The 25,992-nt window shown below is 31.9% G+C and overlaps 2 protein-coding genes across 2 annotated transcripts; both read left to right on the top strand.

The window, feature by feature from the left end:
* The first annotated feature begins 13,219 nt into the window (after positions 1–13,219).
* LOC124943439 (60S ribosomal protein L35-like) lies at positions 13,220–21,484 on the top strand. The gene is made up of 4 exons (XM_047483942.1): positions 13,220–13,264; positions 20,983–21,189; positions 21,311–21,385; positions 21,470–21,484. The coding sequence occupies exons 1-4, from the start codon at positions 13,220–13,222 to the stop codon at positions 21,482–21,484; spliced, it is 342 nt and encodes a 113-aa protein (XP_047339898.1).
* Positions 21,485–22,282: 798 nt separating this feature from the next.
* LOC124941844 (auxin-responsive protein SAUR21-like) lies at positions 22,283–22,662 on the top strand. Its single transcript, XM_047482203.1, has one exon. The coding sequence runs from the start codon at positions 22,381–22,383 to the stop codon at positions 22,660–22,662; it is 282 nt and encodes a 93-aa protein (XP_047338159.1). The 5' UTR covers positions 22,283–22,380.
* The last annotated feature ends 3,330 nt before the right edge of the window (positions 22,663–25,992 follow it).

The raw sequence follows: 25,992 nt of genomic DNA on the forward strand, positions 1-25,992 counted from the left end.
TAGGTTTGAACAATTAATAGGTAGATTTAAGAAGGTTGAATTGTAGGTTGGTGTTTTATGAAATTTATTTAGTAAGTTTTCAAGTGATTTAGTTTTATGTTAAATATATGAGTTTTTTAATGTTGTCAAGTGATTTAGTTTCATGTTTAATATTGTTTAATTAATAGGTTAGTGTTGTATGAACTTTATTTAGTAAGTTTTCAAATGATTTAGTTTTATGTTCAATATAAGAGTTTTTTAATGTTGTCTAATTAATAAGTTAGTATTTTATGAAATTTATTTAGTAAGTTTAAAGTAATTAGATTTTATGTTCAATATATGAGTTCTTTTAATGTTGTTAAGTGATTTAAATTCATGTTTATGTTTCTAAGTGTTTAGTTTTATGACCAATATATGAGTTATATAATGTTGTCAAATGTTATTGGAGAATGCACCATGATGGGTGTGATGGGTCTTGGACTTCAAAAGCTGTAAGAAAATTAGAAATGTATATTGTTCAATATATAAACTACATAGTAAATCTAATTGCTCATTTTATTGAATTTATACAGATTTGTAAAAATGGAGATGGATGGATTGAAGCATAATTAGGAGCTATTTGGAAATGCCATTTTGTGTAAAATTTGGCAAGTTTTTGTTAATATTTTTGGTCATATTTATGAAACATAAGTAGTTTATGAATTTAATTTGCAAATGTATTTTGAAAATTTGTAATGAAGTTATACTCGTTTACTAAGAATTGATACATGAATCATTTCAAATTGATGAATATAAGCTTGTTTTGGTTATTATTTTTATATAGGAATCATTGAATTCAATTGAATTAAAATATTTGTTTTTGAAATAATGCGCAAAAGGTTGCAAAAATTAGGCAGATTTAATGCAAAATTTGAAAATATATTATTTAGAATTATGCAAATCATGCATTACAAATAATGCAAATGAAGTTGTATAGGTTATTGTTAATATTAATGCAAAGTTATGAATAAGGTAATTGCATGAATAGTTATAGTTTTATCAATAATATAATTGTAATTGTGATAATACAAAGAAAGTTGCAGATCAATTACATAAGTATAATGTAAATGATAATGCTATAATTATAAATTGGGTAATATAAATAGAATTTCAAACGAAATAATGCAAATAGAATTTCAGATATATTTGTAATTGATTAGGAAAATTATAAATATATATATATATATATATTGCGAAGATTATTGCAGTATGAAATTTAATGTGTTATTGTAAAGAGTATTGCGTAATATAATTTTATAAGATAATACAGTTTTTGATGAAAGTACGCTTTAATATAAATAGTGTAGGTACTGTAGTATTTGTTGAATATACTTTTAATAGAAATATGCAAATTTTATTACTTCATTTTCATATATTTGTTATATTGGCTATTGCAAAACATATTGTAATTCATAATTTTATGCGTTATTACAGTTTATGTTGAATATACTTTTATTGTTAAATATATTCATTTTATTAAATTTCTACTGCAAAACATTAGATTTATTAATAAAACATATATTGCAAATCTTATGGCAAATATATATTAACTATGGTTAGTTACAGTTTCAGATAAAGTGGATTTTCTACAATAAATCTGGATTTAGTGAAAATTATGTTGAAACAGTTAATGTAAAACACCAATACAAATTTGCAATAAGGTATTTGCAATGTTTAGCGGTACTTGCAAATGTAGTTTCGAAGTTTCGAACTAATTGCTAAAGACAATTTTTAATGCAAAGATAGTTGTGGGGCACTTATTGCAAATGAACAGTTTTTTGTAGTATATATATATACCAGTAGAAAATGCATCATTAGCGACGACAGAAACCGTCGTTAATAGCCTTAATGGTGTTGCTAATAAATATCAGAGACGACGAATAAAACCGTCGTCATTCATCGCTAAAAAAGTCGTTCCTAAAAGACAATAAATTTTAGCGGTAGATCCCCATTCGTCATTGCTGAAAAAAAACATTAAAAAAAATAAATTCAAATAATTATTATATCAATACATTTCAATATTCACAAATTTAATTATGAAACTCTTCCTAATCCATCCTTTTATAGTCATTTAAAAAACTTTTTTAGATTTAGAAAAAAAAATCAATAAACTAAAAGATTTCTGAAAACATTTGATTAAACTAAATCTAATTCAAATAGATCATTCCAAAGCTCAACGACGATAAACCCTAGAATAAGAGGCGATATACAAATTCCAGAAAACTAGATCTAAACAACAAATTTTGATAAACAATTAACCTTCAAATCCGTAAAGAGTTCTTCCATGCCTCTTGAGCGCATATACAACATCCATAACATTTACCGTCTTCCTTTTGGTGTGCTCGGTGTAAGTAATAGCATCGCAAATGACATTCTTGAGAAAGATCTTCAAAATGTTGTGAGTTTCTTCGTAGATTAAGTCGTCGATTTTCTTTACACCTCCTCTACGAGCTAAACGACGGATTGTGAGCCATAACACAGTGTTAACATCATTTTTGGTAAAAACAGAGCGATTAACTAGAAAATTAATTTCTCTATTTTCACCAAATATGATGTTTCTTTGTGTGGGGGAGAGGAGCGACAACGAAATGAAAGAAAAAGAGAGAAGAAAGACAAGAGAGAAGAAAGAAAGAAAGAAAGAAAGAAAGAAGAAAAAGAGTATTATTTAAAAGACTATCAGCGACGGTGATAACATATGTAGTCGTTGATAAACGTTCCAAAAATATGGCCAAAAAACCTGAATTATTATGAAGGATGACGTTATTTTTTCGTTGCTGATATTATATCATATTAAGGACAGTGTTACTTTGTCGTTGCTGATAATAATTATTAGGGACGACGTTACTTTGTTGTCCCTGATACTATATATTATGATTGACGACGATAGCATAATGTCGTCTCTGATAATATAATATCAGGGACGGCAAAGTATTGTCGTCCCTGATAATTATTATAAGCGACGACGATAATATAATGTCGTTGCTGACAATATATAGTATTAGAGATGACGTTACTTTGTCGTCTTTGATCATAATTATCAGGGACAGCTTTACTTTGTCGTCCCTAATAAAAAATTATTAACAACGGTTCTTTGGTCGTTGTCGCTGATATTGCGTTAATGACAATTTGTCCACTAAACTAAATAATTATATTTTAATTATTAAAATTAATGAATTACTGTGTGATTTTTATATACTATATTTGAATGAATGATTAATAATTTGATATTATATATTGCATATTTTGGTTTATAAGTATATACTGGATGATTGATAATTAAGAAATATTGGGGTGATAAGTTAAATGATAAATACTTGTATTATATTACCATATTAAATTTATGCACTTTTGATCTAAATTAATTTTCGCATTATTACTTTATCAAATTGATTGATTAAAACATCTTTGCCAAAATAGACTATCTTGCCTAAATTAACTTGTTAATTTTACAAATTAAAAAGGTAATGTGTATCTAGTTAATGCAATTATTTTATCGACTAAAAGAAAGGTAAATAATTGGTCAAATTACATTATACACATATTATACACATGTTGTAATAAATATGTACAAATTATTTGGTATATAATGTAAAATATAATTGGATAGTCAATATGGTTTGATATGACTTATTATTAAATTTTATTACTACAAAATAGTGTCATTTACACGTTAATATTTAATGTCAAAATATTAAATATTAATTTGATTTGAGAAACTTATGATTATGATGAAAAATCGTTATTTTGATCAATTGATATGATTATAAATTTACGTGAATATATTGTTATTATTTATGTTATCTAATTAAGAACATTTATGTTTATACAGATTTTTATCGGTATCAATCAAGTTAATGTTGTTATATGATAAAAATATAAGGAGACTTATCTTTATATGGACTTACATTATATTGTGTAAAAAATTAAATATATAAATAATGTTCACTTATTAAATATTTAAAAATATATTAAGATATAAAATATAAGAGATTTTTTATGTAGAAATCTGATGGTATACTCTAGATTATATGAGGATATTATATATGAGAAACGATTGAGAGAGAATTTGGTAGAGATAATAGAAGTAATGATATGGCGCAATTTGATTGGCCGAAAAAATAACAAAATTTTTCTATTTCCTCACCCTTTATTTTTTTTCCAATTAGTAATATAGTGACCATTCTCTCTCCCAAATTTTCTTCCCCTATCACACCTCATTATATATATTATTAGACAAATACTTACATAATCTTAGTTTGAATCACTAAAGAGAAACCAAGTTAGTAATATATATATAGAGAGAGAGGTTTAACGTGCACGAGAAACTTAACCTAGGGTTTCCATCGCTCGGTCGGATGGAAACATGTAGTAGTAGCCCTCAGGTGACCCTTTCTTTGGTCGGAAGTGACGGAAAAACTAACTCAGGGCTAAGTCCTCTTAGTCGGGTGAAGAACCTACAACAATCGGATGCATCCCCTAGGTTGTATGCGTCAATAGGGGAGAATTTGATTTTCTCGGTCAAGTGAAGGTTTAGCAACGCACCCCGGATCTGATTCATCAGTCCTAAGTGTTAGAAGAACTAGTCGAGCAAATAATCAAACGTTTGCTCAGGTTTGAAGCTAAGAACCAAATAATGAGAAGATGACAGAATGTAAATGACACAGCAGTTTGTTTATGGATGTTTGGAGCAAAACTCTCCTACGTCACCCCTTCTTCCAACCACCAGAAGGATTCACTATACGTTTTTTAGAATCAAATACAGTTGCAAGGCTAGATCACTATTGAATAGAATAGACTATGTTCAACTTACAGTATATTGAAGAATATCACTCAGCTAGACAATACTTAGATTCTAACTCTCTCTTGATGTACACACAGTAAAGCAAGAAAGTAGTTCTTAAGATTGTAAATTCAGTAGATCTCTCGTATGCGTATTTCTCAGCGTTCAGCAACTGTGTCCAGCTTGTTCACTCAAAGTTCTGGCAGTTTGTCCGTTGTCCTTGAGGATCTTTAAATAGAGAACATGTATCAACGGTCGAATCTTTTATAATGACACGTGGCAAACTTCCATTAGAACACCTCCATAGTACATAAGTACAGCAGACTTTGAGCACCAGAATCGTAGTTGTACCAATCTGGTAGTGCGCCAAATATTCTTCTAGGATATTCCTACAAGAAACAAGTAGTGGAAATAATATTTGCTTACGTGGCATTAGTTAATTGGTTGCAACTGGCTGTCGTACTGATCTGCACTAGAAAGTGGAGCAGGAGTAGCATACAGTTAGTTGATCGTGGGTAGACGGATGCTAGCTTCAAGCAACTACTTAAGCATGGCATTAGATGTTTTTCACTTAGACTTACAAGTCTAATGAAATTAGACGCCCATGTCTAATAGCAGGATCCATTAGACCACTTGGTCTAATGAGATTAGACGACACGTCTAACTACGGTTTCCTTTACACTAATCTGAAGGAGTTAGACTACACGTCTAACTCTCATCCGTTAGACTTCACGTCTAACTACGTCTCCCTTTAGACTAATTTGAAGTAGTTAGACTGCACGTCTAACTTTCATCTCTGTTAGACTGCACGTATAACTACGTCTGTTAGACTGCACGTCTAACTATGTATCTGTTAGACTACACGTCTAACTACGTCTGTTAGACTGCACGTCTAACTACGTATCCGTTAGACTGCACGTTTAACTACGTCTATTAGACTGCACGTCTAACTACATTTATTAGACTACACGTCTAACTACGTATCAGTTAGACTGCACGTCTAACTACATATCTATTAAACTGCACGTCTAACTACGTATCTGTTAGATTGCTCGTCTAACTATGTATCTGTTAGACTGCACGTTTAACTACGTCTATTAAACTGCACGTCTAACTACGTATCTATTAGACTACACGTCTAACTACGTCTGTTAGACTGCACGCCTAACTACGTATCTGTTAAACTGCTCGTCTAACTACGTATCTGTTAGACTGCACGTCTAACTATGTCTGTTAGACTACACGTCTAACTACGTATCTATTAGACTAAATGTCTAACTAAATGCATCTAATGGACAATCAGTCTAATGAACCTCATTCAGACTTAGTCTAATATAACATGTTTTCGATACACCTGCACCAAAACGATTAGATGGCTTAGATTAGTTTTTAAACAAACTCATCGTCAAAATTCCATTTGTCAGAATACTTTGACACTTAGTCAAAATAATTTGACCCAATAATTTCCTCTTTTTTTGATGATGATGTTAAAACTTTGCATAGTTAACAAAATGAACATCCATCATATAAAAGAAAGAGTCAAACTCATTCACCAATCTTACAGAAACACTTTCCAGAAACCAATATTCAGAAACCAAATTTAAAGAACCAAGTTCATAAACTAACAAAAGATAGTTTAAGAGAAAAGAGATTATTGTTCTTCCCTTTTCACGAGTGGGTCGATTGGGTAGCGAGATCCTTCATAGCTGAGTTATTCACTAGTTAGAAGGTTTCGAAATTGAGGGAGAGAACGGCCACCACGACCACTTTCACCACTTCGGCCACCACGATCACCGTTGCGACCTCCGCCTCTTTTGATTGGCCTATCGCTATCATCACCGGTTGGCTTTCGCTTTGATCTGGTCCTAGTTGAAACACCACCAACTCTTCTGCCGCTATTGTCCTCGCCTTGAGTAATGAGATTCTTCTCTTTCTCGGCAGCAGCCTTAGCATCTTCTTCAGCCTGAATCTTCCTTGAAAAGGAATTAGCCTGTTCTAACCTCTCAGCATCAGCTCTGCTCATATTACCTTGAATTTCAACCATCTGATCTCGAATCAAGCTAATTTCATCCATAACTTCATTATGGAGATCGACGGTATTTTCTCTTTCAAAGTCAAGCAACTCTATTTTCCGTTTGAAGAAGTTCTTTTCAAACTTAGTGTATGACTTGTTGACGATATGAACCTCGAACGTGTTCTTCTTCAGTGTCTGCTCCATCTCATTATACGTTTTAAGAAGATCGGCAAATTCCTTCTTTTTTGCTTTCTAAGTCTTCATAATATTTACCATATTGGATTCCATTACAGCCATATTCTTCTAAAGAGTTGCCATCAATGTTGTCATGGACTTCATAAGCTTTGTACCATTAGCAGATGATCCTTCATTAGATGAAATCTCTTGAGAATCTGCTGGAGCGGTCTGAATGGGACTGATATGGGTGTAAAATTGCATGGACTACTCGGGTTCATCCTTCTCCGAATCACTTTCAGACTTTTCTTCTTTTTCATCTTCCAAAATTTCTTCACATACCTTGTGAGTCTTATCGAATAAATCTCCTGAATGATTAGGAAGGTTGATAATATCATCATGAACATTCGCAGCATTCATATTAGGAAACGGTCGAGAGTTGGGAGATCCTGGAATAAAACATTGAGACAACGGAAGCCCTTCTGAAGATTCATCATTTTTGGCTTGTTCCCCTCAGATGAGGAACTCTTCTCTGATTCCTTGTCTTTTGAGGGTTCCCCCTCCGATCTAGCTTCATCAGGCTGACTAACTTCAGCCTCCTTCTTTGGAGATGCCTCTCCCTCGAGAACAGGGGACTCCAACACTTCCTCTTCCTGGTTAATAAGAGCTTGGGCGGGTTCCTTAACAACTTCTTCTTTTTCGATAATCGGGTTGGTTTGAACGGGTTCCACAGAAACTTCCTAATTCTATAAGAAGAGAAACAACTTTCTCATCTTCATCAACATCACGATTATCGGACAGATCCATAAGTTCATCTTCATCTGAGGAACTTCCAAATGGACTAGCCCTTGAGCAATTTGCTCAATGAACGTACTTGACAACTATAGAAATGTAATCTTGCATAATCTCTTCCAGTCTTTTCAGAGCTTTCTCCTCTTCCTTGGCATTCTCATCAAGAGGATTGAAATTGGCTCTTCTGTCTTGAAGAATCGGAAAGAGAGCTCTTCCTCTTAGATTTGCTTCAACTAGCTCTTTTCTCTTAAGAGCTTCATAAACTTATGATGTCTTGGCCCATTTCAGGACTCTCTTTTCATTGCTGACTAGATTCAACCATTGACTGCTTATTCCTTTACCCTTGATGACCTCATCATACTTAATAGTCATTATGTTTAAGACCCAAGTATCAAAGATCTCGATCTTTTCAGCAGCAATTATATTGGCCTGATCCATCATGAGGTTGACAATGCATGTTGCTTTAGAAACTTCCTCATTAGGATCGGTTGCAACATCCTTCCCTTTTCCAATAACCTCAACATGATTGGAGTGGGCATTGGTTCCCCAATCGTGATTCCAGTAGCCTATCTGGTGGCTCGCATAATTTCATGAGCAGAAAGGGGTTTGGCAAAGATTCCTGATGTAGGTTCTGACTGAACAAGCTTTCCAGTCACTACTGACTCTATTGGGACAGGATTGGGAACATGAGGCTCTTCGACTAGCATAGAAAGAGCCTTTTTAGATGCATCACCAGCAACAAGGGTAAGATTTGTACCTTGTTCTGGTTCAAGAGACAATGTAGCATCAGCAACTACAAGATCGGGTTGACGGACAAGAGATGGAATCTTGTCAAAATTTTCAGTGTTTAGACCAACTGGCTCAACAGTTGGCCCGACAACAGATTCCTCAATAGGAATAAAAACAGACTTATCTTGTTCCAACACAGGAACATTAAATTTAGGCACTTCGGCCTGAGATTGGGAAGGGGTTACCTTTAATGATGCCTTTACAGACTTAAACGCCCTGGGTGCCTTTGATTTATCTCCTCTTGAAATCGAGGACCTGGAGGGCTTTCTTAACTAACTCACAGCTAGAGACAGGGAAGACATGGGAATAACAGCAAGTTCGACGGGACCTTGTCTAACTCTGGAATCGACTATTCCAGAGTCCTTCTTCGAAGAACTCTTAAGACTAGTAGAACTAGCCTCTGATTCATTGACAGTTTTTGATCTTTTGGCTCTTGTAGACAAGATAAAAGCCACTGGATGTTTGGAACGAGTAACAGACCTTCCTACTGTCTGTTGGCTTGATGCTCCCGAGAGTGATTCTTTGTTGTTATTCATTCGTACGAGAGTGTTAACAACAGTGAAGATGTTGTACACCCGGGTAGAGTTGATCGGCTCCGAATCCCCCATGGGGACTCCTAAATGTTCCAGCATACGACTCAGTTGAGTAGCAAAACTCACACTTTCCTTGTTCTTTAGATTAATAGTTGAGCACAGGTTCAGGTACAAAGTTGAGGCCCAGTTGACCTGAACCCCTTTGGAAATAGCCGACATATAGTCAAAACGGTTTTGACTATACAGATGGAACGAGCCCGCCTTCCCTTGAAGCGCTTTAGCCACTACATCATTTAACAAAATAAATTGGGGTTTGAGAGCTTTCTTACTCCCGTTTAGTCGAATCTCCGAGCCATCGGCGGAGAAGACCGTCTTCATTTCTACCGTGACTTCAGATGGCAGATTCAAGTTGAAAGTGTGCCCCTTCGACGGAAGTTTGAAGAACTCCGCATAGGATGCTTCGTTGAAAGAAACTTTTGTATCATTCAACGTTGCAGTAATGGAATCTCCGACCATCGTCGCCGATTTGAAGAACTCCCTGACTTCTTTTTCGTGGAATATGAACAGCCCGCCAAGGTATTTTCCGAGACCGGAATATTCAAGGGATCGAAACATATTGACCACCTCTTGCTGATCGAACGTGTAGACAGAGGGAAAATCAACCTGTAGAGTACAATGACCAAGTGTGATTCTCTTGTTTCCCATCTTTGAAATAATACAAATAGACACAAGATGAACAAGGGTTTCTTAGAGAGAAAATCGAACAAATCTAGGGTTCTTAAGAGATTTTGAGAGAGAAAAAGCTTTTTCAATCTCATGCAGAATGTCCTTATATAGACTCCCAAGAGTCGCATAGTATAACTGTCATATTTCCTAGGGGTATGGCCCATCAATTAATATTAGACGTCCTTTCCAAAAAGTCATCATTAATTTGGGGGTATATTAGTCATTCTCTCTTAACTTGAAAGACACGTGTCTTCATGTTATTCGGAGATGACTATGTTTTTGTTTGAGCGGGAAAATTAGATATCACATCACATAGGACAGTTGTCCTTCATCAATCTAATACACACATAGTTAGACATTTTTCTTACTTACACCAAACTATGAAATCTAAACGTCTATTAGACGCATGGGTCTATTAAACGCAAGTGTCTAATCAAATGTCTTATAAACGTCTAACGTATATTAGACGTCGACGTCTAATTACGCATGAACATCACGTACTAGACGTGTGTTTGGTTAGACGTGAGCATCCACTTGCTCTTGTCGTGAAAACGTCTAATGTCTATTAGACGTATACGTCTAACCGCGCAGGTTGTTAACCAAGACACATAAACTTAGATGCATAGAGTGTGAGTAAAAATACATCTAAGTACATGTTTTTTCTCTTAGATAACCTCGTCTAATAGACCGATTAAGGCCTTTTGTCTAAATGTATCTTTATTTCCAAGATAAATTTTCCCTCTCATTTTGTGCATGTACAAAATGAATAAACAAATGTTTTGAGGTCCTTAAGACCAAAAATATTTTTAAAAGATAAAAACACTTAGTCCTCTGGAATGGCAAAGGCCATTGATGATCTTCTTAAAATGTATACTCAGATGAGTATACTCCATGCTTCCTTCTTGCAACTCTCCTGCATCACCTACACAAGAAACTATTTACAAACTTTGGTACCCACATTTAATTGGGTCCTCGATCAATTAGTCCCTTAGGAATCCATATTTGAGATATTCTAATGGATTTCTCATTTTGTGTTGTGATTAATGCGTATGATTTTGACTTAGCAGACGTCTTCCTTCTAGTCACTGATCCCTTAGCTTTTGAAAATGATTTTCTTTTAAAAAGCATTGACTTTGAGTCGGGTTTTAGATTGTTAGGCTTTCTAGCTGCTTCTAACTTATTTTTCAGCTAGCTGACAGTCGACGGAACATAAGTTTTTTCATTTTTCAAAGTTACCTTTTCATGAATGGGATCAGATTCAATATCAGTTAAACTCCCTTTAACAAAGCTTATTGGCTTAAGCTTGTTAGTTGTTGAGTTTGACTTTTTGCAGGACGGTTTAGGTCATTGCCATCAAATCCTAAACCGGATCTAGATCCAGCAGGTTTTAACAGACTAATCTGATATTTGACAGCTTCTCCAGACCTTGTCCAAGCACTAACAACATAGTTTAATCTTCTGTTTTCAGAAGAGAGTGTTTGGATATGTTCCTTGAGCATCTCATTCTCGGATGAGATCTCTACTACTTTCTTTTCAAAGACAATTGATTCTTGAGTTTGAGATAAAACTAGTTGAGACACTTTAGGTGGATATTTTGTTTCATTTAGGGATTCTGCTAGCTTTCTGTACTCTATGACCATGCCATCTAGTGCAGCTACCAGTTGTTCCTTTGAAAATTTTTCATAAGAGAAATAAAATACCTCAGTTTCCTGAGATTCTTCTTCTTCTCTTGCCATGAAGCAAGCCACCTCGTCTTCATCACTATCGCTAGATGAGAAGTAAGAATCACGGTGGTTTCGTCTGTTCTTTCCGTCCACTGCCATAAGAGCCTTCAGCTCCTTTTCATTGTCATTTTTCTTCTCTTCACGATTCGGCTTCTGAAATTCCGATTGGTAATGACCTAAAATATCACAGTTATAACACTTAACATTAGCTTTGGATTTCTTGTTATCATTAGAATTTGAAGAGCTTGAGTTAGAGTTGCTCTTCTTCATGAAGTCGCCAAACTTCTTCACGAAGAGAGACATAGCATCGCTGCTGAGCTTCTGTTTGCACGTCAGGAGTGGCAGGAGGCTCTTCAGAAGTCACCAACGCTTTGGCAATGATAATGGATGTGGATTGATCTTCTTCAATCCTAGAGTTCAACTCGAACTCGTAGGCCTTGAGATCAGTGAACAAATCGAAGAGCGAGATCTTGTTGAGGTCTTTGGATTCCCTCATAGCCATCGTCTTTATGTCTCATTCCCTTGGAAGAGCACGCATGACTTTGATAGCAAGCTCCATATTTCTATAGGTCTTGCCAAGAATAGATAGAGTGGAGACAATTTGGCTGAACCTTGTGTCGAACTCATTCATTGTTTCTCCGAGACACATTTTAAAACTGTCAAATTGTTGAGTGGCAACCATAATCTTGTTCTCCTTGGTTTTCTCATTGCCCTCACACAGTTGAGTAAGTCTGTCCCAGATCTCCTTAGTAGTATCACACTCGATGATGTAGTTGAACATACTATCATCAAGAGATCTGTACAGAACATCTAAAGCCATGTTGTTGAGATTGTTCTTCCTCTTGTCTTCACTGGTCCATTCAGATTTCTCCTTATCGATCTTGATAGGACCATCTGTGATAACACTCCACATGTCATCATTAAGAGAGGAGAGATGAGCACGAACTCTCTTCTTCCACACAATATAGTTTTCTTTAGAGAATGTGGGGATTGCGGTAGCACTAGCATCTTTGGTTATGGTCGACATTCTTAGTGAAAGCTTGAGAATAGAAACAGAGCTCTGATACCAATTGACAGGATCGGCGTAATCGATAGAGAGGGGGTCTGGCTATTGATGACGGCTTCGGATAAACAATTTGATAGAAATCCTAATAGGGATTTATATCGCTTTCTATTCTACACAAACCCTTACAAACTCTTGAACGATTCAAGTGGGGAAATGTTTGCTCAGGTTTGAAGCTAAGAACCAAAGAATGAGAAGATGACATAATGTAAATGACAGAACAGTTTGTTTTTGGATGTTCAGAGAAAAACTCTCCTACGTCACCCCTTCTTCTAACCACCGAAAGGATTCACTATACGTTTCTTAGTATCAAATACAGTTGCAAGGCTAGCTCACTGTTGAACAGAACAGACTCTGTTCAACTTACAGTTTATTGAAGAATATCACTCAGCTAGACAATACTTTGATTTTAATTCTCTCTTGATGTACACATAGTAAAGCAAGAAAGCAGTTCTTAAGGTTGTAAATTCAGTAGATCTCTCGAATGTGTATTTCTCAGCGTTCATCAATTGTGTCCAGCCTGTTCACTCAAAGTTTTGGAAGTTCGTCCGTTGTCCTTGAGGATTTTTAAATAGAGAACAGGTACCAATGTTCGAATCTTCTATAATGACACATGGCAAACTTCCATTGAAACGCCTCCATAGTACACAGGTATAGCAAACTCTGAGCACTAGGATCGTGGTCGTACCAATCTGGTAGTACGCCAAATATTCTTCTAGGATATTCCTGCAAGAAACAAGTAGTGGGAAGAATATTTGCTTACGTGGCATTAGTTAATTAGTTGCAATTGGTTGTCGTACTGATATGCACTAGAAAGTGGAGCAGGAGTAGCATATAACTAGTTAATCGTGGGTAGATGGATGCTAGCTTCAAGCAACTGCTTAATCATGGAATTAGACGTTTTTCACTTAGACTTACAAGTCTAATGAAATTAGACTCCCACGTCTAATAGCAGGATCCATTAGACCACATGGTCTAATGGGATTAGACGACACATCTAACTACGGTTTCCTTTAGACTAATCTGAAGGAGTTATACTACACGTCTAACTCTCATCCGTTAGACTGCACGTCTAACTACGTCTCCCTTCAGACTAATCTAAAGGAGTTAGACTGTACGTCTAACTATCATCTACATCTGTTAGACTGCACGTCCAACTACGTATCTGTTAGACTGCACGTCTAACTAAGTCTGTTAGACTGCACGTCTAACTACGTATCCGTTAGAATGCACGTCTAACTACGTCTATTAGACTGCACGTCTAACTACATATATTAGAACGTCTAACTACGTCTGTTAGACTGCACGTCTAACTACGTATTTGTTAGACTGCTCGTCTAACTACGTATCTGTTAGACTGCACGTCTAACTACGTCTGTTAGACTGCACGTCAAACTACGTATCTGTTAGACTACACGTCTAACTATGTATCTATTATATTGCACGTCTAACTACGTATTCGTTAGACTGCACGTCTAAATACGTCTTTTAGACTGCGTGTCTAACTACGTATCTGTTAGACTGCACGTTTAACTAAATGCATCTCATGGCCAATCAGTTTAATGAACCTCATTTAGACTTAGTCTAATATAACATGTTTTCGATACACCTGCACCAAAACGATTAGACGGCTTAGATTAGTTTTTAAACAAACTCATCATCAAAATTCCATTAGTCATAATATTTTGACACTTAATCAAAATAATTTGACCCAACATATTCTTTATGCTAAGTATTACGAAATTATTGTATTAAATAATTTTATAAGATATTACCGTTTATGTTGAATGTATTTTTATTATTTATTAGATTTAGCGTATTGCAAAACAACGAATTTATTAATAAAAAATATATTGCAAATTTATATTAATCATTTTTTTAGAGTTTCAGAAAAAGAGTTTTTGCATTATATTTAGATTTAGTACAAATGATGTTGAAACAATTATTGTAATAGTAAGGTAAATTTATAATTTATAGGTTTTTATAATGTTTAGGTATGTTTGCAAATTTTGTTGTGAATTTTGTAAATAATATTAAGAAAATTGTTCCAAGTCCATTTTAATGAAAATAAGATACTAAGACACTTGTTAAAAATCTGACTTTTTATTTTTTATTTTTTATTTTATTTTTTTAGTGTATGTAAATTTTATTTATATATATATATATTAGTTTTTGCTTATAAACATTTATCTTGTAATTTATTATAATTAATATATTTGGGTATATTAGTCTAGGTTAACTATCTATATATTGCTCATATGGTGGGGACCATTCATGTTTTATTGAGTTATTTATGATGAGGAGAAAAGTAGTAATTGCATAATCAGCACTCAACAGCATCAGAATGGCATTCGTAAATCAGATCAGATGTTCATTCTGATGGCAACTCCCACTCTCCTTTTGGACTTGTCGTACTCAATCCCATCGAATTTATCCTCAAACATAAAGTGTCATCCTATTAATAAAATAGAAAATCTAAAAAATTTTGTTTCAAGATAAATGTATTTGAATTATAACTTAAAACTTAAAACTTAAAAGAAACATTTTTTTAAAATAAAAGTTAGCCGGTTAAGTAGAGAATATTAGAAGGGAGATCGACTATAGAGAAAGTTGCATGAGGTTGAACAAACCATGCATGCCATGCCGTCAACGCAAAGATTGTCCAAACAAGGTCTTTCAATCCTTATTTGGACACCAATGGGTGAACCTTGGTTATTGCTCAAATATCTTTTTTTTTATTTCACATTAACTAACTGCGGTACATACTCCCCCACACGAGTCATCGTTAAAGGGCCCATGGCCATTGAGCGACGTGACTTCATAATTTTTCGATATTACAAGTTTAAATTGCGTAGAATAGAATTGATGATGGAATTCACAGTCCATTTATACAAGCCACAACAGATTTTAAACTGCTAAGATAAAAGTTTTGATGATATAAATAAAAGTTTTGAGGTTTTAAAACTTGATACTGGATTTAAAACCATTATTTAGAAGTTATTGGGGTTTGGGGCTCTATACAAAAGACAAAATAAATTGTTCTTATTTTTATTCAACTGTTTATATTTTATGTTATATTATAAAAATTAATAATTTCGTATTATATTTAACTTAAATAGTTTAGTTTGTTAAATGATATAATAATTTTTGAAAATGATTTTATGTTCAAATAATGTTAAAATATTTTATTTTATTTTTCCTGAGCAGCTGCATTTATTGCTTCGGACCTGCACATGCTCCCCTTAAATATTTTGGACCGGACTTATAACATAATTAATAAAATAAAAATCACAACTATCATACATTTTATTTCAAAAAGAGACTCGTTTCTCATCCCCGTAGTCTCTCTTCAGTTACAAAAATGTTAAGAAATCTTTTTGTGTGTTGATGATAATCTTTTTATATTATTGAAATTCCTAATTGAGTTGATAGTTTTTTTTTCCTTCAAAATTGATATGAATTGAAAATAAAATATATATCATATAAGGTTATGAATTCAATAAGCATTTTCAGTCCAACAAGAATAGATCTAAGGCTTTCTGGAATAAATAGATCGATGTACGATGTACGTAGTTGAGAAAATATTCGCCCATAAAGGGTTAAATGAAACTCTTAAAAGTGTAAATTAAACATTTGATCAAAACAATTACATTTAAATTGTATTTTGGTAACAATGGAATTAGAATTATGATTAGGATGTAAATTTCAATTCTTATGCTTCTTATATCATGTAAGATTGAGAATTATAATGGTAATTCTGATACTATTATAATTCAAATGATTATGATTTTGTAAGTTTCAATTTTATTATTTTAAACTAATTTTATTATTTTATTATTACAACCTATTTAACGTGTTGAACTAATAATTTGTTATTTTTAATTTAGAAAAATAACATATCAAACTGATTTTATTATCGACTAACAAAATTCTTGAACGATACAAACGGATAAATATATAAACAACAAAATTAATAAAAATAATTATAATAATATGTATTCAATGTTCAAAATTCTTAATAAATCACGAATAATATATTAAAATAAAAAATAAAACACTCTCATTTCACATTTAATTCACTTCGGAAAATAATTTATCTTCTCACATATCTCATCATATAATTTTTTCCAATTAACATCTTATCTCGTGACTTTACACTTTCACTTTGGTTGGTCAATCAAATATTTGATATATATTTTTTAACCACTATCAATTATTACCGGCTAATTATTCATTGACAAGCCACATCTCAATCACACTTGTTTAAAGGGTTGTACTTGTTTTGTTAGGTTGTAAGTTCGAAACATACATAATTATTTTATGTTTATGGACGGGTCAACCCACAATTCGAAAAATTAAGCATCATTATATATATATATATATATATATATATTATTTAGTTAAAAAGTTGAACTTATATTATTAAAATAATGTTATGCGTTTATCAAATTTTGTGTTAAATTTAAAATATAAATTCTTATTAGCCTAGTTGGTTAAAAAAGTATACTTGTTTTTGTTAAATTGTAAGTTCAAAACATACCTATAGTATTTTTAATTTTTTTTAACCGTTTTAAGTTTATGGGCGGGTCAACCCACCATCCGAACCAAGTATTCATTTACTCTCACATATATATCCAAATTAACCACAGCTCTCGACCCGGCAATCTGGACACTTTGAAAATTAAGCATCATTATATATAGAGAGAGATATTTGTTAGTTAAAAAGTTGAAATTATATTGTTAAGATTGTCTCGCGTTCATCAAATTTGATATTGAATTTAAAATATAATGTTTTATTAGCCTAATTTGTTAAAGAGTTGTATTTGTTTTGTTATGTTGCAAGTTCGAAATATATATATAACATTTTAAAATTTTATTTTTAACCGTTTTAAGTTTATGAATGGGTCAACCCACCATCCGGCCAAAGTATCTATTACTCTCACATATATATCCAAATTAACCACAGCTCTCGACCTGGCAATCCGAACACTTTGAAAATTAAGTATTAATATATATTCTCATAAATTGAATCCTAGATAAAATTCTTCTTGACACATAAGTTGTATCCAACTAATATTTTAATAATATAAATAATATATATTTAAATTATTTTTATTATAATATTTTCAAACGTAAGAATTAAAATTAAATTCTAATTTATTAATTATTCTAAACATAAAAATTAAAATTTAACAGGTAAGGATTAATCAAATATGACTAATTAAATTGCAAAACATGTAATAGTTTAAAATTTTAAAATACATATATTCAGTTTAAAAAATAATGATAAAAATTTTAATTTTGAAAATCATTTAATAAATTAAATTGATATATTATATGGTTATATATTTTATTGTAGATTCCATTAAAAATATATATTAATATATTTTTAAATTAATATTATGATTTTAATTCATTTTAAATAAAGATAATAATAAGAATATCTTTTTAATTAATGTTTTAATTTTAATTCGTTTTAAATAGAGATGGATATCATATTTAATATTAGCATATCTTATATTTACATAGCAATGCTAATTTAATAAAAAAAAATGTTTCTTATATATTCTAAAAAAATTATTGAATACAGGATTTAAAAAAGTCAAAAAGTGCTTAAAAATAATTAAAAGGGTAACTATACTTATAAAAACTATAAGTTATAATAAAACAAATCTATTTTCACATAAAAAAATCATAATTATTGAATTTATTTAATGAATTAAAAAATTAAATTAAAGGAAAAGAAAATAAAATAAAACAACATTTTGATCATAAATAATGATTAAGAAATATACTTTCTCATCTTCGTCTATAAATTATCTAGAGATTAAATAAATCTATTTACTGAAATCTCATCTTAAGTGCCATTTAATATATACTATGATGTAATACTCCTTTCCACCTTAAAAATTAGTCAAACATTTTATCTCATTTTAAATGTTTGTACTCAATCATCTTTTTATATTAGCAACCTTTTCTCACTCATATCCTGTTTTTCAATCACCCTACTGTTACTAATTTTAATTTTATGACCTCACTTCCTTTCATCCAGTATTTCGTACGAATCATTTCATCATATTAGTAATATCTCGTTACATATATTAACCAACATTATACTTATCACATTATTAATATCGTGACATTACTTTGAATATTTTGTATTAAAATATATTATCATATTATATCATATTAGTGACATTATTTCGAGTATTTTGCATTAAAATATATTATCATATTAGTGATCTCTTTACCCGCATATTTAATAAACATTATCACTGGTTCCCCCACTCGACCTCACATTAGTAATCTCGTGAACTCACATCGAGTATTTTACACAAAATTATCTCGATTTATTGACCTCTACTCACTTTAGACAATGGATCATCTCAGTCTCATATTTAACCACTATTATCTTTTATTCTCAAATTATTACTAATCGCGTAACCTCATTTTGAGTAGTTTCACTTAGCGGGATTCGAACATCTTGTGTACTATGAATACTTTAACAATTAAATCACTTACAATCTAAAATTTATATTTATAGTATGATTATATAAGGTTAATATGTATAATGTTCCCTCTACATTTAATTAAGTTTGAAAAATCTATGTATATATGATCTTGTTTAAAATTGTATAGTGTACATTTATTTTTGTTTGAAATTAGTCCTTATACATTTATTTTTGTTTGAATTTACACCATAAATATATAAAATCATTTCAAATATTATAAAATCGTTATTTTGTTTTGTAAATAGGCACAAATTCCTCTTATCCGTGCTATATATTTATTTTTTATTTTTCCAAGTCCTACTACGGGCAAAACTTTCACCGTCGTTTTGAGGTGACTTTTTCAACTTAATTATCAAACGATTAAGCATTTGATACTTTTTAAACTTAATTATCAAAAGAAAAAGATATTACAGACTAAGGCGACGATAAGATTGTTACTCATTCGTCTCTTTCATATTTAGATATTGTGTTTGTGTTATGTCTAAAAATCATCTTTAAATAATAAAAAATATTGATGTTGAAGGAGAAAAAGACATCTAATAGTCTTATAATTAAAATATAAATAATATAATAGATATTACAAAATCTAAAATATTATATTGTAATACAAAACTCGTAATAAAATTGAATTGACCAACTAAATGTCACTTACACCAAAAAAACAGATATCTCTTGGTGAGAATGAATATAATTTGATTTAAAAACGAAACAAGTTTATTAGGCCAAAATAAGTTGTAATCTAAATCTAAAAAACACAACTAAGTTGGAATCTAGGATGGTTTTATATTAGTTATCAAGAGAGTTCTAATTTTGACAATAGAAATAAAAATTATATATTTTGAGTTATTTTCTTCATTTTGTATGTTTGAAAAAATTTAACTATTTCAAACAAAAATTAAATGTATAATGAATAATTTTAAACAAAATTAAATGTATAATGAGCAATTTCAAATAAAATCATGTATATAGAGATTTTTAAAACTTAATTAAATGTATAGAGAGTATTATATTATTAAGACAATTATATATAATTAATATTGACTAACCATTCAAAATAAATATCTCATATTAAATAAAAAATAAACTTCATCCAAAAAACAAAAATTATAATAAGTTAATAAAATAAATATTAAGTTAATTGACGTATATTTATAAAATATATAAAATATTGGGTTGAGTTTAAAATATAAAAATTAAAATAACTTAATTTATTAGAGGGTTACATATACAAATGTATTTATATATATATATATATTTATATATATATATATATATATATATATATATTTTTTAATTCTTTTTTAATTTGGTGAGGATTGTAGGACCGTAATGTAAATTAAAAATATTAACTGAACCTATTTTTGGAAACCCTTCAAAATGGGGAAATTTGATAATATGACTCTCAAAAGATCTTATTTTTCATATTTAACCTCCAAAAAAATCATTTTAATTTTTAATCTTTTTTTTAAAAAATTTACAATTTTACCCTTAATAACCTTTTTACTTTTTTTTTTCTTTTTCTTTTCCTTTTCTTTTACTTTTCCTTTTCTCCTAGGGGTTGGGCGTGGGTATTGGGCGTGAGTATTGGGCGTGGGTCGTGGGGGTTGGACGTGGGAGTTGAGCGTGGGGCGTGGTTTCGAGTGTACAAACATTTTGAGAAGTCTTTGGCTATCTGTCATTTATGCATTGTGAGAATTTGTTGATTATCATTGCTTTCTTATTTAAGAGTAGATAATAGTTGGGGTTGAAAAATGATGATTGGTTGGTTATGTTTTTTCAGAATTGTTGAAACTATTGAACAGTTTTTCATTGTAATGTTCTGTATTTGGCTTATGATTCTAATAATTTGACAATAAGATAAGAGAAATTGGGTCTTCATTGAATTTTTGTTGGCTGTTGCTGTGCAGTAAGGTGGTGAGGTTGTCGATTGCCCAAGTTCTGACTGTGGTTTCACCGAAGCAGAAGTCTGCATTGAGAGAAGTGTACAAGAACAAGAAGTATTTGCCACTCGACCTTCGTCCCAAGAAAATGAGAGCTATTAGAAAGCGTCTCACAAAACATCAGGTAATATTCATAGATGAATGAATGATCAAATATTGTCTTTGATGGGGTTCTAATGAGGGCATATTGAAGGGTTTGGTTTGTCTTTACAAAATCTTTGATGGGTACTTTTTTTTATTTGTAGGTATCATTGAAGACTGAAAGGGAGAAGAAGAAGATCTATTACCCATTGAGGAAGTTTGCAATTAAGCTGTTTTGTGTTTGTTTTATTTTTCCAAGCATTGTTAAAATCATGTTTTGAAGGGATTTATTGGTTGTTTTGAAATTGTTGACCATTCAATAGCTATTTTGGTTGTAACTTTGTTTTGAAGTTTGAATTGAATTCCAACTTAGTTATTTCTTTTTAAAAAAATTTATGCTAGATTATGAATATTTTTCAAGCCTTTCAATTTTTTTCATTATAATCTCACTAATATATTATGCTAATTTTTTGAATCTATACCAAACTAAGTAAGATAAATTTTCATTTATATGTTTAATTTTTTTTAATATTTATTAAGAATAAATATTAAAATCAAAACACTATATACCCTGTGAATTTAACTACCAGTAAAGACAAACAGACAAAGGATTAGTTACACTTACAAATCAAACAAGAACATGCAAACAAATTTCATTGCTCAACAATAAAATATGTCTTATTCAACCCCTTTGTCCAAGCCCAACTAAAAGATTATTATTCAATTCCATTTCAATGAAAACTTCTAATTGGGATATTAATAAATTATAATTTTATTGAAAAATAAACACGTGCCTCTTTTGCTTACTCAGTCACCGATACTCATAATAAATTCAAGAGGATATAAAGAAACAAAGCAACAACTTTTATTTGGCCTTAACAGAGTTTGAACAAAACTGACATATATTATTCATTATGAATTCTGCATACTAGACTATTAACACCCTCCACATAGTCTTTTAAACAGGCCTATATATTTCTTCGTTCCTGTCAGGAACTATCGGTTCCACATATAATAATAAATTGTTAGACAAGTCCATGTGATGTTCTCATGATATGTGTTCTTCAGTGGACCAAACTGCTCCTCACCAATTGATATTTAATAATGAACTTAGACCAATGCATTATTACCTCTGCATATATATCTCACCCAGCAACACATTCCAACCATCAAACTTCATCTTTTTCATAAACAATCAGTTCCTTCAATACCAAAGACTATCAAGTCTGAAATCATGGGTTTTCGCTTGCCAGTGATTGTTCAAGCCAAGAACACAATGCGTAGGGCTCTATCTACTCCAAAATCTTTCGATGTACCCAAAGGCCATCTTGCAGTATATGTTGGAGAAACAGAGAGGAAACGCTACATTGTTCCAATTTCATACTTGAAGCATCCATATTTTCAGAGCTTGCTGAACAAAGCAGAAGATGAGTTTGGGTTTGATCACCCAATGGGTGGTCTTACAATTCCCTGCACAGAAGAAGATTTTATTGATATCACCAGCAGCTTGAATTAATTAATGACCAGATGCAAAAACAAGACTGAAAGTATAGTTCTAACACAACTAACAAGAGAAACTTAGCTCAACATTTTTTTGTTCCAGTCTACTTTCATGACACTGAGAGTCAAATACAATATAGATGTATACACTTGTATCATTACTCTTTTGCAAGAAGATTATATAGAATTTGAATCTCTTTCAATTGCATAAAACTCTCACTTATATAATTTATTTTCTTGGTTGGGTTTTATAGATTGACATCATAACCACATATAAAAATACTATGTACTTTGATATCTATTTATTTTAGTTATGAACCATTCCTTCAATCCATTTCAGTTCACTACTTGCACCTCTAAAAAAATAATACAGTAACCAATGGGCAGTTACTATAAGATGAATCTCAAACTGGTATATAGATGGTAAAATAATAATACAATAGACTACCCAATTAACTGAAATCAAGTCATCCCAAGTATGCACCATTTTGGTATATGTTATCTAAACAGGCAGCACATTTATAATTCAAATAAAACAACTAAATAACTTAAAACAAAATTTACCATGCAAATGATCCTCCAACGATCCGAGTGCCATGAATTCATAAACTAGGAGCCGTTGATCCCCATCCGCACAATAACCTATCAAGTTGACAAGATTAGGATGATGTAATAGGCTAAGCATGAGAACCTCTACTAGGAATTCTCTATTTCCTTGTAGGCCATTTCTGTCAAGTTGCTTCACAGCAACTACCTGCAAAAGATCAAAAGGAGTTGTCTAAATTGCTAGTTTCAGAACATTATCTTATCTAAATCTACATCTGGATTTCACGAGATTTAATTACCTGTCCGGTACTCTCTAATTGACCCTTGTAAACACGACCGAAACCACCTTCTCCTATTAGGCATTCTGGCCTGAAGTTTCTTGTAGCAGCAGCAAGTTCACGAAATGTAAATGTCTGTGCTGCAATATGCTCCGTTGTTGATCCATCCTTTTGGACTGCTTGTTCCTTCTTATTATGATCTTTTTTATTCTCTAAACTATTCTGTGATTTCGATTTATATGCACAAACCAAAACACTTGATACAAAATTTCATCCCATTTTATGTGGAGCAAACATATCATAGTGATACCAGTTATCGTTCCTATCATTAAAACAGTAACACTTTTGTATACATTGCTCTAAAATTCTTCAAAATGACTATAGATCTTCTACAAACAAGTCAAAGAATTGAATCATTGACAACAAAACTATAAAGGGCATTCAATCTAGTAGAGTCTAACACTCCCAGCCATTAGTCAGCTATGACTGACCCCAAGCCCACGCACTACCCCACGCACAACCCCCAAGATCCATCCCCACGTCAGCCCCACGCCCAACGCCCCACGCCCAACGCCCCACGCCAAACTAAACCCTAAACCCTAACTAAACCATAGAAACTGAATGATTATTTTGTGAAAGAACCTGAATGATTGCAGCGTCGCCCTAGCTTGGCGATCGTCCTGCTGGGTAGAAAGAACTTGAATGATTGCAGCGTCGCCCTGGCTTGGCGATCGTCCTTCCGGGTAAAAGTAAACGGCCGGGAAGAGAGCTTGGCGATCGTCCGGCTTGGAAGCAACCTTCGCGGGTGGAAGACGACCGGGAAGAGAGGGGAAAGAAACGGGAAGAAATGAGGGGCTTGGGAGTCGCGGGTGGAAGACGGCTGGGAAGAGAGGGGGAAAGAACCGGGGGAAAGAAACGGGAAGAGGAAAAAAAAAAAAAAAAAAAAAAAAAAAAAAAAAGAAAGATTAATAAGGGTAAAAATGGAAAATTTTATAAAAAAAAGGTTAAAAATAAAAAATGAATTTAATAAGGTTAAAAATGAGAATTACCTGTTTTGAGAGTAATTTGATGAAATTTCCCTCAAATTGAGTTGCAGTTGTTCCCATTGCAAATTTGGGTCAATAGGCTTATTTAAATAAAACTGGACTTTTTTAAATGCTGATGGATTGATTATTAATGCTGATTTTTTTAGAAATAGGTTAACAGGGAGGCCCAGAACGCAACCTTTATTCTTATTTTATTCCTTTACGTGTCTTTCAAAAACAGACTAGCTGGCCTCAAATGGAAGCCCAGAACAAAGCTTCTTTAATTTTCTCCTTTTTATATACCTAATACCTACATGTGTTTCTTTCTATTATTATTTTTTTCCTGAAACAATTGTAAAATCAAGAGTTTATTTGAACCATGATTGGTTGAAGTTGATGGATCGGTACGTATTCTTTCCATTTTAAGTATAGAGAACATTATAAACAATAGACTTTAGCCATTCAACATATGAAATCGTAAACAAGAATGAAATCAGAAATCTATACAAATAATATAATCCGATCCGATGATTATACCATTAGCAATTTAACATTACATACCTCTAAACGAAAAAAAAAAAACAAGACAAAGTTGCTTCTCAGATCTGGATCCCACAAAAGTCAAAAATCCTAATCCTTTTTTCCAAAATAGTTTTTTCTCTTCTTTTCTTTTGTTGGTCCTTAGCCTCTTTTTTCCACTGGCTCAGCTTCATTTGAGGTACAGTGCAAATAAAATAAAATTACTCAAGATTTTTTAATATTTTGATATATATATATATATATATTGCTTTAAATTGATACTTTTGGAAACACAAATATATTTGAATTGAAAAAGTTATTAAATTTAATAATTTATATAATTAAGATATTTGTTAAATTATTATCTCTTCTAATCAATATTTGAATAAAATATTTAAAAAATATATATTTCTTTTATTAACTAAAATTCAATTTAAGTTTAGAATTTGAGTGCACACATTATTTTATGGACACAGCAAAGAGAAAGTGATGGTTGTAGAAGGGTCTAAATGATCTATAGAATGTATTGATATAAAAATCATTTTATCTTTATATATATATATATATATATATATATATATATATATAACTTTGGGGTCATTTTGTAGAAGGTTGACAACTAAGAGAAGAGGGTTTAGAAGAGGAATCAGAGAGCAAGATAGCTTAAGAGAATTTCGTCAAGAAGAAACATAATTCTTTTGTAAAAAACTAGAGTCTTCTTCTTAAAGGAATAATTTCTAAGAAGTTCACGAGAAAGTGATGGCATGGGCTACAAATATTCCCATTGCAAAATGTCGAGAAGAGTTTGAGAGACCAACTTTACTCAAGAATCGTCGGACATGGATCTGTGTGTGGTGATATCCGAGGTTAACTTGATGGGGAGTGTAATCCACGAGAATGGTGGATTGACAAAGGAGTTACAAAACAAAATTTATCTAACAATGAATTATTTCCAAGCCTCAAAGAAGTAAAGAATGA

The sequence above is a fragment of the Impatiens glandulifera genome, chromosome 6, assembly GCF_907164915.1.
Source record: "Impatiens glandulifera chromosome 6, dImpGla2.1, whole genome shotgun sequence".
Lineage (NCBI taxonomy): Eukaryota > Viridiplantae > Streptophyta > Magnoliopsida > Ericales > Balsaminaceae > Impatiens > Impatiens glandulifera.

Coding starts and splice junctions, on each gene's coding strand:
- LOC124943439 (XM_047483942.1), top strand. CDS start 13,220: ATGACACATGGCAAACTTCCATTGAAACGCCTCCATAGTACACAG. Junction 13,265..20,982: donor AACGCCTCCATAGTACACAG/GTATAGCAAACT, acceptor TTTGACAATAAG/ATAAGAGAAATTGGGTCTTC. Junction 21,190..21,310: donor AGCGTCTCACAAAACATCAG/GTAATATTCATA, acceptor TTTTATTTGTAG/GTATCATTGAAGACTGAAAG.
- LOC124941844 (XM_047482203.1), top strand. CDS start 22,381: ATGGGTTTTCGCTTGCCAGTGATTGTTCAAGCCAAGAACACAATGCGT.